This window comes from Gopherus flavomarginatus, chromosome 11 (genome assembly GCF_025201925.1).
Source record: "Gopherus flavomarginatus isolate rGopFla2 chromosome 11, rGopFla2.mat.asm, whole genome shotgun sequence".
Lineage (NCBI taxonomy): Eukaryota > Metazoa > Chordata > Testudines > Testudinidae > Gopherus > Gopherus flavomarginatus.
This window is the reverse complement of record NC_066627.1, coordinates 21,566,139-21,582,833: the sequence shown is the minus strand read 5'-3', so window position 1 is coordinate 21,582,833 and position 16,695 is coordinate 21,566,139. Positions and strand designations below refer to the sequence as shown.

The 16,695-nt window shown below is 40.8% G+C and overlaps 1 protein-coding gene across 8 annotated transcripts in view; it reads right to left on the bottom strand.

The window, feature by feature from the left end:
• PHF20 (PHD finger protein 20) overlaps positions 1 to 16,695 on the bottom strand; it is a 182,105-nt gene that overhangs the window by 145,780 nt on the left and 19,630 nt on the right. For all 8 annotated transcript variants that reach the window (XM_050918588.1, XM_050918593.1, XM_050918586.1 and 5 more), the window contains one exon: positions 4,488 to 4,602. In XM_050918588.1, the coding sequence (XP_050774545.1) occupies positions 4,488 to 4,570 (83 nt within the window). In that variant the 5' untranslated portion in view covers positions 4,571 to 4,602. The remainder of the gene's footprint in view (positions 1 to 4,487; positions 4,603 to 16,695) is intronic.

Genomic DNA, 16,695 nt, shown 5'->3' with positions numbered 1-16,695 from the left:
TATGCAATAGAAAAGAAACTACCTCGTAAATCCTTCATTTGAATGCTGATAATTTTGTTAAAAATACAGAGTTTAGGAGGAAAGAGTAATTATACAGAAAAAAAATCTCAAACCCAAATCTTTACTGATGCTAAGCATCTGCAACTTTTGCAGAAAACAATATGATCTGCACAGAAAAGTTAACAAGTTTAATATATTTTGTGGTGGACGTAAGTTAATGCTGCTGTTGGAAATGCACTTACATTTCCTGACCATTTTAATTTTTAATGTGGACTTGGGCTGATGTGCAGGGTGGGGTAACAATCAATGTACAAATCCAAGAGGCATTAGTACATTTGTGTCTAATTGTGCCTCACCGATCTATTAGAATTCTTTGATAGAGTCAACAAGCACACAAACGAGGGTGATCCAGTCCATATATTGTATTTGGACTTTCAGAAAGCCTTTAACAGTTTTTGCCAGAAGCTGGGAATGGGCATCAGGGAAGGGATCACATGATGATTAGCTGTTCTGTTCATTCCCTCTGGGGCACCTGGCATTGGCCATTATCAGAAGACAGGATACTGGGCTAGATGAACCTTTGGTCTGACCCAGGATGGCCATTATGTTCTTATAGTTCTCTGCAAACATCTGCTCAACGTGCAACATCAGTCAAAAAAGCTAACAATATTAGGAACCAATAGGAAAAGGATAGATAAGACAAAAAATATCAAAATATAAACCAATGGTATGCCCACATCTTGAAAAGTGCATGCAGTTCTGGTTCCCATCTCTCAAAATAGATATATTAGAACTGGAAAAGGTACAGAAAAGGGCGAAAAAAAAAAAGTGATTGGGGTATGGTACAGCTTCCATATGAGGAAACTGGGACTGTATCTTGGAAAAGAGACAACTTAGGAGAGACATGATAAATGTCTATAAAATCATGAATCGTGTGGAGACAGTGAATAAGGAAATATTTACTCCATCACACAAAAATAGTTACCCACCTTTTCGTAACTCTTATTCTTCGAGATGTGTTGCTCATTTCATTCCATTCTAGGTGTGTGCGCGCCCACAAGCGCAGTTGTCAAGAGATTTTTGCCTTAGCAGTATCCACAGGGTCAGCTGTGGCACCTCCTTAAGTGCCATGCTCATGCGTCGGTATATCAGGCACCGCCAGCCCTATGCCCTCCCAGTTCCTTCTTGCCAGCAGAGGGAGGGGCAGGTAATGGAATGAACATGAGCAACACAGCTCTAAGAGCAACAGTTACAAAAAGGTGGGTAACCGCTTTTCTTCAATAGCTCATGTCGATTCCATTCTAGGTGACTCACAAGCAGTGTCCATGAAGGTATGCTTGGAGTTCATGGTTGTGCAGCTTGCAGCACTGCTCTGCCACAACCAGCGTCATCTTGAGCTTGCTGAGTAAGTGCATAAATGAGACACAAACGTGTGGACAGAAGACCAGGCATTGGCTCTACAGATCTCTTGGATTGGAATCTGCAACAGAAAGGCCGCTAATGACACCTGTGCCCTGGTCAATGTGCCATAATGATTCCCAGCGGAGGCATGTTTGCCAGCTCATAGCAGAAGCAGCAGCAGCAGCAGCAGGCACTGATCCTGGATGAAATCCTTTGAGGAGACACTGGGCGACCCTTCACTCTGTCTGCCACCGCAACGAACAGCTTTGGTGACTTACGGAATGGCCTTGTCCTGTTTATGTAGAAGGCCAGCACCCTCCTGACATCCAGAGAGTGCAGCCTGCGTTCTTCATCTGACATATTAGGCTTTGAAAAAAAGACAGGTAAACGTATGTCCTGGCCAGTATGAAACTGGGAAATGACCATGGGCAGAAATGCTGGGTGTGGTCGCAACTGAAGACTAAAGCTCGTGTCTCTAATACCTTCTCCTTACAGACTCCTGGTCAAGTCTGCCAAAGTCTTGGCAGTGGGGGCAGCTGGAACTGCCTCCTTGCAAACTGTGGCATATGCATACCCAGCAAACGAAGGGTGGCACGAGTGTCCTTCAACCCATGCAGCCTAAGAATCCATTCCCATCAAATCGGAGGTCCTGGATTGAGGTCTGCATTTCTTGGGACAGGCCAGCGGTCTGAAGCCAGGAGCCGCGCCACATGACCACGTCGATGCAACCACCTTAGCCGCCGAGTCCGCTGCGTCCCACGCCATTTGGAGAGAGCACCTCTACCGTCGTGGTACCTTCCTCTGCTGAATTACTGGGCCAAATCTAGGGCTCCTTGAACTTACAGTGGGAGTTCCATAAGTTAAAATTGTACCTACGAAAGAGAGCCTGGTGGTTCACCACCCGGAACTGCAGGTTGGCTGTCAAATAAGTTTTCCTCACGAAAAGGTCCCATTATTTGGCCTCTTTATTTTTGGGAGTTGGAACTGGTGTGCCTCTGCTTGTCCTCCTTGTTGGCCACAGAGACTACCAGCAAGCCCAGAGATGGGTGGGTATATAGGTACTCAAACCCTTTGGCTGGGACACAGTACTTCTTTGCATCCCTTTTGGTGGCAGGACAACTAGGGTTCACTCAATGAAATTAATAGGCAGTAAGTTTAAACACTAACGTAAGAAAGTACTTCTTCACACAATGCACAGTCAATCTGCGGACTTCACTGCCACTTCACTGACTTTTGTGAAGGTCAAAAGTATAACTGGGTTCACAAAAGAATGAGAAGTTCATGGAGGATGGGTCCATCAGCCAAGATGGCCGGAGATGCAACCCCATTTTCTAAGTGTCCCTAAACCTGACTGCCAGAAGCTGGGACTGGATGGACAGGAGATGGATCACTTGATATAGTAATTGTCCTGTTCATTCCCTCTGAAGTATCTGGCACTGTCAGAGGATAGGGTACTGAGCTAGATGCACCATTGGTTTGACCTATTATACCATTCTTATGTTCTCAGGAGTATTTTTGGAATGTTGAAGAGTGGCACGGGGGAGGACCACAAAGGCTTAAATAAAATATAAACCCAATAGTAGCTGTAATGGAGTATATATCTTGGGAGTACTTCATGCACACCAGGCAGCCCTGGGAATTACATAGTGTCAGCATGCCAAATTTTTCTAGTGAAGAAAAAGCCAGAGAGAGAGAGGAAAACCACAGATGCACAAAGATTCAGGACAGAATCATAATCAAAACAGTCCTCCTAATCTGAGCAAAAGCTAAGATTTTAAGTTAAGATATGATGCAAATACTCTTAAATATTTGTAGCTGTAAAACTATCATGGCAATCTATATTCTTTCATACTTCAAACTCAGCCAAGCAGGATTTAAGATCTGATGTCTTTAATTTCCTCTCTATTTTCTAACTAACGATGTTTAAGGCATTTCAGATCTAACTGCCTGTTTTAGGACAAGTGCTGTAAAGTGTGTCAATGAGCATTTCATCCTCTTAAAGGGGCCTCGGGAAAATCCAATTTGTTGTTGTCCTGCTGACAATTCAGAAGCAGTAAGACTTATGAGAGAGATGCACAGATGTTTGGGTTGCAATACCATCTGTAGGCTGACAGAGCAAAGAGCTGAGTACTATCTCTGTAATTAAAACAGTAACCTTGATTACCTGTGCCAAACTAAGATTGCTTCTTGGAGGAAAGCCAGGCTCGGTCCATATAACATGGAGTTGATGCAGGCAGCCAGAAGGAAAAATATAGTCATTGGTGAATAATGACTGATCTTTGCATTCAGGAAGCAAATCTCTGCTTCCAGTGATTTTCAATTTCAGAGGCAATATTGGACCCATGTGCTATTCTTAGATTCCTAGATGACAGTGATGATAAAAGGTATTTCATGCTATCTTCAGATGGCTCTTCTCTGACATGGATCTCTCCATGCTTATCTCCAAATTTCACTAGCATAGGGCTCTCTACAGGTATCTGGAACTACTCTTGAAAATCACTCAGAAGCTTCAGATAGTGCAAACAGAATGCAGCCTCCCACTTACTGAGCAGGCCCAACAGATAACACCTGGGCTCTAAACTAGCTTCCTATGACTCCAAAATATACTCTCTTTTTGCTCCATCATAGAATTTATAGTCAACAAATATTCTTCCTCATAGTTCAACTCCAGAGGGCAGACAAAAGAGCAACATTCCAAACCTAGGGCACCCACTACAGGAGGATAGTCCTACTTTCAGCCCCTCTATCCACTATTTGGCCACCTTTAGAAATCAGTACAAGACAGCAGGTCTTATAAACTATCTGAAGCATAAATACTGCTGGATGGGAGCAAGGTGAGGTTCTGTCTTGGATATTTTGGGCTAAAAAAGACTCTCCACTTTGAAACAGTTGCTTTATAATTTGTATATTGTACACAGATAAGCCTGTTAAAAACAAATGAATAAACTAATTTTCCATAAACCAGTGAACAGGATTCCATGAACATTTGTGATAAGAATAAAACTATAATATCACCAAGTGTTTGTAACATTCTAAGAAACTTTTTGTGATAGTTAATATAGTATTAAGTTTTAAAAAAAAAATACCAGTTTTTTAATCTGTCACGGGCTTCCAACTGGGCTCCCACCTCAAAGTTGATCCCTCTTCTATTCGGTGGATGTTTTGTCATTTTGTAATATCAACACCGCTGTTTTTATTCCCCTGAAAAATGCAATTGAATATCAATCACTAATAAAGACACATACAAAAATAAATCTATGCACTGTAAATCCAAAACATCTAAATGTTAGAAGTATTCTTAAATAATTAATTGCTCAATGTTTCCTATTTACAAGGAATAATCTAGAGAAAGTGTCTGAGATTCAAATTAATATTAAATTCTTTACAAGCAAATCTGAGTTATTCTAGGTGAACTGCTACTATCTTTTAGAGTGAGGGGTGAGTGGAAGAGTTTAATTCTAAAGTTACCTATTCATGGTAGCTCTCAGAGTGCACTTTTACTGTATTCATGGAAAAATATGGTGTAAAAAAAAAATCAGTATCAGAAGAGGAACAGCTTTCAAGAACATACAAAGGACTGAAAGAATACGGAACACTTAACATAGTGAAACATGGCCTTTCCATATTGCCTGAGTGTTGAGTCTTGTGATGTTTGTGATAAGAATAAAACTTTTTTTTTTTTAAACCAGAACCAGAAAGACTAAAACATAAGGACCATAGGCTCTAGTAAAACTAGTGAGGAATCTCTTCAAGAGTTAATTATATACACAATTAACATACACTCACAAACTGCCATTTTAAGGAGCTCCCTGAAAACACTGAATTAGGTCATCCTTTCTCTGTACACTGCAGTGTACCTTGCTAGTGGCATCATCGATACAATAAAGATCAGACTTAAGAATTATTATAGTTATGATTTATTTTTATCAATTCAGATCTAAGATATCACCTGGTATGTTATTTCCCTTTCCTGTGTTTTCATCTATTTATTATTTTGTATTTTATTGGAAACTATTTTAAAAATAGCTAATTGTTGTGAATGTCTCCAGTACTACTTAAAAAGACACTAAAAGTCTTGCCTTAGTAGCCCATTAATTTCAAGGTCCACTTAATTGCAAAGTCCTGTTCAACAGCAACTTTTCCTAAAATCTGTTCCTCACCCATTTTAACTTAAGAATTCAATACAGACTACAACCTACTCCTGCAGTCTCTATGCTCAAGTAACTCCAAGGTTTGCATAGGACATTGAAAAGGCTGAGATTGTAACTCAGACCTGATCAAGATTTACAAATTAATGAATAATCTAATAAAGATAGATCAGGAACTTTTATTCAGTCTCTCACAGTACAAGAACACAGGGACATACAATGAAAGTGAAAGGTGACATACTGACAAAAGGAAACGGTGCACAATTTGACTGTGGAACTCACTGGCACAAGTTATCATTTAGAACAGTGATTCTCAAACTTTCATACTGGTGACCCTTTCACATAGCAAGCCTCTAAGTGCAACCCCCCTTATAAATTAAAAATACTTTTTTTTATATATTTAACACCATTATAAATGCTGGAGGCAAAGCAGCGTTTGGGGTAGAGACTGACAGCTCACAACCCTCCACATAGTAACCTCATGACTCCCTGACGGGACCCCAATTTGAGAACTCCTGATTTAGAACAAGTGTTTAGCAAGATTTCATTAAGGAGTAAACTTTTCTAACATATGTTAGAATATCCAGGGTTATAATAAGTATTTTAAAAACAAACAAGAACTTTGGAAAGGATATAAATCCTCAAACGTTGCAACATAAGACAACATCTAACTACAGAGGCTTATGAAGCAGCTTTCTCTGGGGGAAGATTATTCCCTAACTGCCTACTATAGGGTTTCTTCCTCTGAAACATACGGTTCTGGCCACTGTCTGAGGGCTTGTCTACATCAGAAAGTTGCAGCGCTGGTGAGGGAGTTACAGCGCTGCAACTTAGGAGGTGTACACATCTGCAGGGCACCACCAGCGCTGCAACTCCCTGTTTGCAGCGCTGGCCATACTCCCGTTTTGTCTCGGGTGTAGAGGATCCAGCGCTGGTGATCCAGCGCTGGTAATCAAGTATAGTCACTTACCAGCGCTTTTCTTGACCTCCGTGGAATAAGCAGGTATCCCAGCATACCTGAGGAAGCCTCTGGTAATCAAGCTGGTCTCCTTCCCCGGCTTGCTCTCGCGTTCCCCGAACCCCGAGCAAGCAGGTCTCCTTCCCTGAGGTTTGCTGGGTGGTTCGCGGAACGCGAGAGCAAACCGCGGCGAAGCTGGTCTCCTTCCCCGGTTTGCTCTCGCGTTCGCCGAACCCCCGAGCAAGCAGGTCTCCTTCCCTGCGGTTTGCAGGGTGGTTCGCGGAACGCGAGAGCAAACCGCGGCGAAGCTGGTCTCCTTCCCCGGTTTGCTCTCGCCTTCCCCAAAACCCCTTGAAGCCGCCCAACAGCGCTGCAGTGTGGCCACATCTAACACCACTTGCAGCGCTGGTTGCTGTAAGTGTGGCCACTCTGCAGCGCTGACCCTATACAGCTGTACTAATACAGCTGTAACAACCAGCGCTGCAAAATTTTAGATGTAGACATGGCCTGAGACAGGATGCTGGATGAAATGAACTAGTGGTGTGATCCACTCCAACAACTGCTATGTTCCTAAATGAGAGCCCCAAATTAACCGTTATGGGGAAAAAGCATTTTAAAAAGTAAAAGTTTGTTTTTACCAGAATACAAAATTAACAGAAACCACCTTCCTCAAACACGTAGAAAGTAGTCATTAGAAAAATTCCCCTGATAATACATATAGCATGCAATATTGTTGTAGCCGTATTGGCCCCAGGATATTAGATACACAAGGCGGGTGAGGTAATATCTTTTAATGGACCAACTTCTGTTGGTGAGAGACACCACCATCCTCTCACTAACAGAAGTTGATCCAATAAAAGCTTTCACCTCACCCACATTTTCTCTAATCCATTCAGCAAGTACTTCATCTCAAAGTGAGTTTTCACAGGTAAACCCATTTAAACCTCAAAAATATGTATGATGGAAACACCAATAGGTTCTTAATTATGCGAATACAAACGACTCTCCTCACTTGCACCAGTTTTACACTAATGTTCCCCCATTTACCGGAGTTCTTCTTAAGTAACATTACGTGCGGATAATCAGGTCCCACACCTGTAAAGCTAGTTAAAACGACTCAAAAATAAAAAAGTATTTAACCAGAAGTGAAAGTGGGAACAAAAGAGTGTAAGCCTATTCATACCCCACTAACCACACTCTCCTATTTCCCTGTCTTTGGTGGCAGTTGTGCCTCCATACTCCCACTGACCCTCGCGGTTGTCTGTTTGCCTCCCCACTCTGCCCCTTTTCTGGGGTGGCTCACTTCAAGCCCTAACTAGAACTAACAGAATGAAATTAGGAAAAGAAAAAAATATAGCTGGAATAAAACAGTTTTAGAAAACTCTTCCTGACTGAAATCTGTTAAATTGTTGACTAGTCTCCATGGAACGGATGGAAGCCACGTTGCTTGTGACATTTAAAACAAACCAGAAGAAAATACTAGAAAATAGACTACAGGGAAAGCTCCCAGCAAGGGCCTGCATAGGGGACGGACTGGTTCTTAAACTCTGGTCCATGAAACACTTGCGGGTGGTCTATACAAACAAGGCATGTCACCTTGTGTTGGCTAGATTTCTTCCTCAGTTCCAGCTACTTCTATGGGGGCCAGGCTCCTCATTCAGAAGACAGCCTGGAAAAGACCTGTACAAGCAGTCATCCTAGCTGACTCTACTAGAGTCTCTTGTGATAGAACAGCAAAAAAGCTCTTAATTGCATTGCAACATTGCTTGCATCCTTCGGAACATGCACGATGACAAAAGAGACTCAAATCTCAGCAAATAGTACTTGATCCATTCCTGGGTCAGACCCATAGTGAATGAGAATCTTAATGAAGTAGAGGGGCAGAAGAGTCAAATAAGTGGCAAGAGTAGGTGCTGGGCCCAGATGGCACAAGAAAGTCAACCAACAGGTGAGGGGAGGATCAGGAACCAAGATGGGAAAGAAGAACAATTGAGATCCACGGAGTAGGAAAGGCCCCTCTTCTGGATGTGGTGTAGATTCAACGACCCTGCACAATCTCTCAATATTTGTTCTTCGAAGCGCCAATTTTTAAAGGGAGCCACAGTACAATTACAGCCGCTGTTTTAGCTATTCATTATTTCCATTAAGTTTTTTTCATAATGGATCTAGTAAAAATACCGGCAAAATGCCAGTACTCATGAACAAATGGCATAGCAAATGCGTCTTTTCCCAGTTTTGGAGGCACTGCCATACAAGGTACTTGTCAATGAAAACAAATGAAACTCCCTCCCAATGACACCATATCAACTCTGTCCACGCAAAGCAGAATACCTAGTTTCAGCCTGTAACAAAGAAAAGGGTTAAAATTAGAAACAGTCTAACTATATTTGCAAAGTTCGTAATATGATAAATTTGTGACAATTTAAGCTCTATTCAACCTGCATTTATCCTAGGTTTTTGCCTTGTTTATTGATCTTCTGTGCATATAGTTTTATTCTAAGTTATCAACAGCATTTACAGCCATTTAAACCTCATTTGACATTTGTCCTTTTATAGTCAAGCACTCCTTATGCCAAAGACTCAGTGGAAAGCCTGCTTTCTCCATAAAACATCAACTAATATATTTGGGGGCAAAGGCAGAAATTCTGGCAAGAACTGTGCAAACAGCAACAGTGGCAAAGCTAAAGACAATTTGGAGGAACAAGAGCATCTCCCTGGAATCCAAACAAACTGCTACATGCACAAGCCATCTCCATTTTTCTGTAGGCGAGACACGGACCCTTATGGTAGAACTTGAACAGAAAATACAGGTAGTAGAGATGAGATACTTCCATAAAATCCTTGGCATCTCCCACTTCAACCACGTCACTAATGAAGAGATCCTCAATATCATCACCCAACGTGCTGGGTCATATGAAGACCTCCTGATGACCATGAAGAAGCACAAGCTGAAGTGGTACATCCATGTAACAAGATCATCTGGCCTATCCAAGGGACAGTACAAGGGAACAGAAGAAGAGATTGACAAAAGAGATGGATTGGCAACATAAAAGAGTGGACCTGAATGCACTTCATGGAGATTCAAGTACTGACACACAATTGTCGGAGTGGAGACAACTGGTTGATTGCTCATCAATGGTGTCCCAATGATCCAGGGGGTTTCTGTGTCCCTGTCTGAGCCTTATAGACCCTTATTTTTATCTCACTATAGGTATATTATTGCCATTGCTCCTTCTAATCAATAAAAGTTAATTGGGGCTCCTTTCCAATCCCATTAACAGAACTCTTTAAATTGGCCAATTAACTTTGAGTGGTGCCTGTCTCTTCCCAACACACAATCATGGGAAGCATTATAACACTCCTACTCCCGGCAGGACAGGACACCAGGAGCAAGAACTAATCTACTAGGAGACAGTGCAGAATGATGGCCACTGCGCTGATTAGCTGAAGTCAAAAAAGCTTGTAAAGTCAAAAGCTTTTAAGAATAGATTTTATTTTATTTTTAAAACAGATATGTTCTGAGCTAGAGCTAGGGGACTGACTAGGCTATTCTGATGAACATTCTATGTTACTTATCTAAAGCCACTGGCTTTCTATTATCAATGGCTCAGACAAGGTCTATTTGTTCTTTTCCCCATCCCTCTTCTGAGCTTGCAACTGGCTAATCTCAAATGCATTCATCCCATCATAGATAAAGAAATGTTTTCACTGCCTCAGTTCTAAACTATGTTGGGGCAAAAAAATTAAACATTTTCCATCCTGCAAAACCCAAGATGATATATTTAATTCTCTCTCGTAACTAGTAGGTAGCAATGCAACCAGAAACACTTAATGTTTCTTAATGTAGCCAAATTATTAAAAGAATGAAAATGTGCATACTGCAGCTAATTATTATTTATATTAATGAAGAGTCCCTCAAGAAGCCTATGAAAGAGCTGTGCACAAAAAGAAAGATTCTGTAAAACTCCTGATACCAAAAAAACACTTTGCAGAAAAATCACTGTTAAAGTAAAATGTAAATATTTCACCAGGGTGTTTTGTTTTGTTTGTTTGTTTTTTGGGGGAGGGGACGTTGGTGTGCATCCCCAGAGAATATCTGAGGGACATGCATGTGAGATAGGGACCTATCAGTGTTGCTGAGATAAGGCTGACAATGCAGAAGGGAGGTGGTCTGTTCTGAGGCTCTTTCATGCTCAACCTGCAGTCTAGCCCACTGAGATCAACAGGAGCAAAGAGGAAAGACAAAGGTGTAGTAGAAAAAGGGCCTAACCCATCCAGAGAAAAAACGGTTTCTTAAGGCAGAGCTGGGTTCCCTTTCTCCTAAATATTGGTGTTCTTTTCCTGCCTCCCCCTGCTGTCCTCAGTTGTTAACTCTGCAACAGAAGCTCTTTATTTCAACCACCTAGGGCTTGAGAATGAGAGAACTCCACAACTTAGCAGGAAAGGAAAAAAGAACCAATTCTTCACACCAGGGTCACAAAGAAGTAATAATACCACATAAAATTGTTTTCTATGAGACTGGAGAAAGTCAATTCTCTCAGGGGTTCTCAGGCTGTGGGTCTGGCACTGGATGGGTAACAAAGCAGTGGCCAGGAGATCACAGGGATACTAGACTCCAGAAGGCAAGCTGGGGGGCAAGAAAAAGTGGTCTTCTCTTTTCTTCCTGTTGTTCTACTCACACTAACCACTTTTCCACTGCAATGAACCACAATATGCTCCAGTATGCATTGCTTAAGGATTGTGAGGAGCTTCATTTTGCAGCTCTTGACAGCACTCAGCCAGCTTCTCACCATGGCTGATAAGTAGGGCCCTACCAAATTCATGGCCATGAAAAACATGTCACGGACCGTGAAATCTGGTCTCCCCCTGTGAAATATGGTGTTGTGTGTGTTTTTACCCTATACTACACAGATTTCATGACAGAGATCAGCGTTTCTCAAACTCGGGGTCCTGACCCAAAAGGCAGTTGCAGAGAGGTTGCAAGGTTATTTTAAGGGGGTTATGGTATTGCTACCTTTACTGCTGCACTACCTTCAGAGCTGGGCAGCCAGAGAGCAGTGGCTGTCGGCCAGGTGTCCAGCGCTGAACGCAGGGACCCGCCAGCAGCAACGCAGAAGTAAGGATGGCAATACTATACCCCTACTTACGCGCTGCTGCCTTGAGAGCTGGGTGGCAGCAGAGTGGCAGCTGCTTACTGAGGGCCCAGCTCTGCAGGCAGCAGCACAAAAGTAAAGGTGGCAATACCATACCATGCCATCATTACTTCTGTGCTGCTCTGCCTTCAGAGCCAGGCTCCTAGCCAGCAGCCACTGCTCTCTAGCTATCAAGTTCTGAATGCAGCACCGCCACCAGCAGTAGCACAGATGTAAGGGTAGCAGGATTGCAACACACACACACACACACACACACCCCCCATAATAACCTTGCGACCCAGCCACAACTCCTTTTTAGGTCAGGATCACTACAATTATAACACCGTGAAATTTAAGATTTAAATAGCTGAAATCATGAAATTTACCGTTGTTAAAATCCTATGACAGTGAAATTGACCAAAATGGACCTTGAATTGTAGGGCACTACTGATAACCAATTCTTTGAAGCAGAGCTCAGTGCAAACAGGAAGAGAAAGCACACCCAGCAGACAGCATGTACTAACCCAAAAGGAGGCAGTTTTTTCTTCTGATGATCCCAAAGATCTACGGGATTGATTTACACACACGAAATCTGTAGGTGTGCCAGATGGAGAAAATCTGAGAATCTCTGTCCTAAACTCCTGTGTTTTTAACCTCTCCCTCCTCAAAATAGTATATTTCCTCTCAGTGCGGGCAAGCAATGCTGTCTGCCTTACAACAGCTGCTTCCACAGACAAGCCTGATAGACTATGAAGATGGAGTTTTTATACATGAAGTGTATAAAAGTTTACTGTATACAAATTTTAAAAGACTAAAAAATTAAGAACAGCATTTTACTAAAGACTGACAATAAAAGTATCTCCTAAAATCTGACTGAAGAAAAGTTAACATTCAGTGGCAAATATCAATCCAAGGATTCTTAATTTAAATCTTCAAAAAGTCTGTTCAATAAAATAGAGGTGTGTTACAATTAATGGCCACCTTGAATAAGTCTCTCTATGTTTGGCACCTTTTCAATGAAATGGTTCCACTGGAACTTACAGAAGATTATTATATTTTATTATTCTTCATCAACTGCTACTTAAATAAAATGTATCAGAAGGGAAATTTTGCCATGCAACCTAGTGAACCATGAAAAAAAGAATAATCAAGAACATACTGCAAGGAACAATCCTGCACTGATGAAGGGCTGGACTAGATAATAATAGGTTCTCTTGCTCTAATTCCCATTATTAGGAATCCAAACTACACAATGATTTTTTATTTAGAAATCTCAAACTAGTTTCACAATCACTAATATTTCATCTTTTGGATTCTAATATATTAGAAATGTCCAGCTCACCATAGTGTATGAGCTAACTCAACCACAACCAGTCAAACTAACTTGTTCAAATTTTGCTAAGATTATATTCTAACATTGAAAAAATCCTGCTCATTGTACTATGGAGATGAAATGAAAATCTTGTCAATCACAAAGACCACAATTAAAGACTCAGATTTCTCTCCCCTAAGCCCACTACCTAAAGGCAAAAGAGATCCATCCGTCTGCTTTAGATATGTGATTTCATCAATCATACAAAGGTAACAAAGAACCTGGAATTTAACAGGTAAGTAAAGACGTGATTGAGATTTAAGTATTTGTATTTTCAGTTTTTAACTCTACATCAAGGTTTGATCAATTCAAACGCCAGCAGCAAATAAGAGGCTTTCTATGGAGAGACGGGGGACTAAAGTTCAATGTCAGGAATATTTTAAAGCTTTCATTAAACAACTATAGGGTACTGGAAACCTTTTCATAAGAACATAACCAAATATATAATATTGTGCTATGAATCTGTATAGTGCTTTCATACCAAACAGCTGATCTTCATTGGTTTGCCAAGCAATAGAGGAAAACCAGGGTGGATAAAAAATAAAATGATTTCTTTTTTAAGCAAAACCAACATTTGATTTAAAACAGATTTTTTTTAATAAATGCTTTATTCCCCCTCAAAAAGCAATGTAAAGATATATCTTAATTAAAACTATTATAGCTCAAAGATACCTCATCATGGAATAGGGATTATAAATTCTAATTCTATAGTATGGGACAATATATTCATGTAATGTTTAAGAAAAGTTTTGTAAATGAGTTCCAATTGTTCATGGATTAGGGACCCAATCTCATGGGGTTCCAGGGGCTTCTGTAGAGATCATTTAGGTTAATCTTTCTATCTACCCAATGGGACTCCGTGCTCAGTCTAGAAGAAACCATCAGAGAAGCTTAGTTTTGCACTTTGCAGGGGGGTGGGATAGCTCAGTGGTTTGAGCATTGGCCTGCTATACCCAGGGTTGTGAGTTCAGTCTCTGAGGGGGCCACTTAGGAATCTGGGGCAAAAATCAGTACTTGGTCCTGCAAGCGAAGGCAAAGGGCTGGACTCGATGACCTTTCAAGGTCCCTTCCAGTTCTAGGAGATAGGTAGATCTCCAATTTAAAAAAAAAAAAAAAAAAAGTTCTCTAACTGTGGATTTGTGTCTCCAGACATAACATGCTTGTTAACAGCAAAAAATGTTAATAAATATATATTGTAACAGGGTCAGGCTAGATGGCTACAGGAGAGCGTTAGAAGGCACATATATTAGTCCCAGATTAAGTAGATCCATTTTCCCTAGGTGAGATAACAAGGGCAGTTTCAGAACAAACAGGAACTTGCTGGAACCAATAACAGCAGGCAGGCTAATTAGGACAGCTGGAGCCAATTAGAAGAAACTGCTAGAATCAATTAGGACAGGCTGGCTAATCAAGGCACCTGAGTTTAAAAAGGACCTCATTTCAGTTTGCAGTGTGTATGCAAGGAGTTGGGAGCAAGAGGCACTAGAAGCTGAGAGTGAGAAGACTTACTGCTAGAAGACTCAGGAGTACAAGCATTATCAGACACCAGGAGAAGGGTCCTAAGGTGAGGATAAAGAAGGTGTTGGGAGGAGGCCATGGGGAAGTCGCCCGGGGAGTTGTAGCTGTTGCACAGATGTTGCAGGCAAATTGCTGGATAAAGTGTATGAAAGAGAAATTGAGTAGTGTGCAAAAGTTCTAGAGGGTAAAATTGTTAACCTGAGTCTTGATGGGTGGAGCAATGTCCACAATGGTCCTGTTGCATGTGCTTGTGTGACAAGAGAAGAAGAGAATGTCTTCCTTACAGAAACAACTGATTCATCAGGAAATGCAGACACAGCAGAATACTTACAAGAAGTAGCAGTAAAAGCTATAACAAACTGGGGGGGAAAATGCAAGTGTCTAGTACGCAGTCTGGTCACAGACAATGAGAAGAAATTTAGAAGAGAGTGAAGAGAGTCCCAAGCTAACAACCTACGGTTGCAGTGCTCATTTGATGCACCTCCTGTCTGAAGACTTCAGTGTTCCAGAAATAAAAGGCTAATGTTGTTGAAATTGCAAAATACACCTCTACCCTGATAACGCAACCCGATATAACACGAATTCAGATAAAACGTGGTAAAGCAGTGCTCCGGGAGGGCAGGGCTGTGCACGCTGGCAGATCAACGCACATTGGATATAATGTGGTTTCACCTATAACGCAGTAAGATTTTTTTGGCTCCCAAGGACAGTGTTATATCGGGGTAGAAGTGTACTTCCACAATAACCATTTCGCAGCAGCTGCTCTGAAAAAAGTGGGAGGAACCAAGCTAACTCTCCCACAAGACATGCAATGGAACTCAGTAGTGGACTGTTTTGAGCACTGTATCAAGAAGTGTCCTAATCCGATTAGTTTGTGAACAAAATTGTGAAAAAAATAGATGGCACTGTCACAGACAAAGTTCTCAACATTGGGCTTAAGAGAAACGTTGAACACATGCTGAGTACCCTGAAGCCTATTTCTGTAGCCTTGAACAAAATGCAGGGAAATAGCTGTTTTATTGCTGATGCTGTTGAAATCTGGAAGAAACTGAGTGAGATCTTAAAAAGATAAATATGCAATGAGTGTGTTAAATTACAAGCATTAAAAAAAATGAATGGGACAAGCACTATCCCAGCTCCTTTTCTTGCAAATATTCTCAATACTCAGTACCAGGGTCAAACCTTAACTGCTGAAGAGGAGGAACTGGCTATGACATGGACATCCAGCAATCATCCCCGCATAATGCCAACTATAAACAAACTTCAGAGCTAAGGGTGAATCATTCAAGAAATATGTGTTTGCTGATGATGATTTAAAGGAAGTCACACCAGTGAACTGGTGGAAGTCACTTCAGCACTTGGATTCAGAGACTATTGAAGTGGATCTCATTTTTAACAGCAGTAGCTTCCTCTGTCAGTGTAGAAAGAACATTTTCTTCCTTTGGACTAATTCATTCCAAATTGAGAAATTGTTTGGGACCTAAAAAAGCAGAAAAGCTTGTTGTTCTTTTCCAGATTATGAACAAAACAGAAAAATGAAGGTCAAGACGACTGAGTTAGCTGCAGACACCAATATTTTAAGTTTCTCATGTTGACCTGGCTGACAGTTGATTGAAATATATCAAAAGAATTTAACTATTTTAGACAATTTTTAAAACAAACCTGATTTTAAAAAATTGAATGTTTAAATTCAAAAATTCTTATGCATGTTTTGTTAAAATATCATCTATGTCTGCTGTTGATGAAAAAAATCTAGAATATATAATGCTGTTTTAATTAAATAATTTAAATGTCTATCCTCCTAATACAGCATGGCAAGAAAATCCTCCAAATATTAATGATTAACCTATTGAACTGGAGATTGTTCACCTCCCAATGACTTCATAAATATCTGCTTAATTACCTTTGGTAAATGAAATAACCAAACAATCATTCATTTTCTGATATAGCTGTAAAACTAATCTGAAAAGTTTTCAAAATAAATCACTTTAAAAATGTATAGTGTACCCCAATCTAAAAACAAAACCTACATCTATCTCCGAGTTGTGAAGAATATGTATTAAGGTTATAACAAACAACAAGAATGCACTTTTATGTAGAAATCCACAATTAAATAGAGTCTTCCTGACTAGTGATTTAAATCAAATCCACCCTGATCTAGGACAA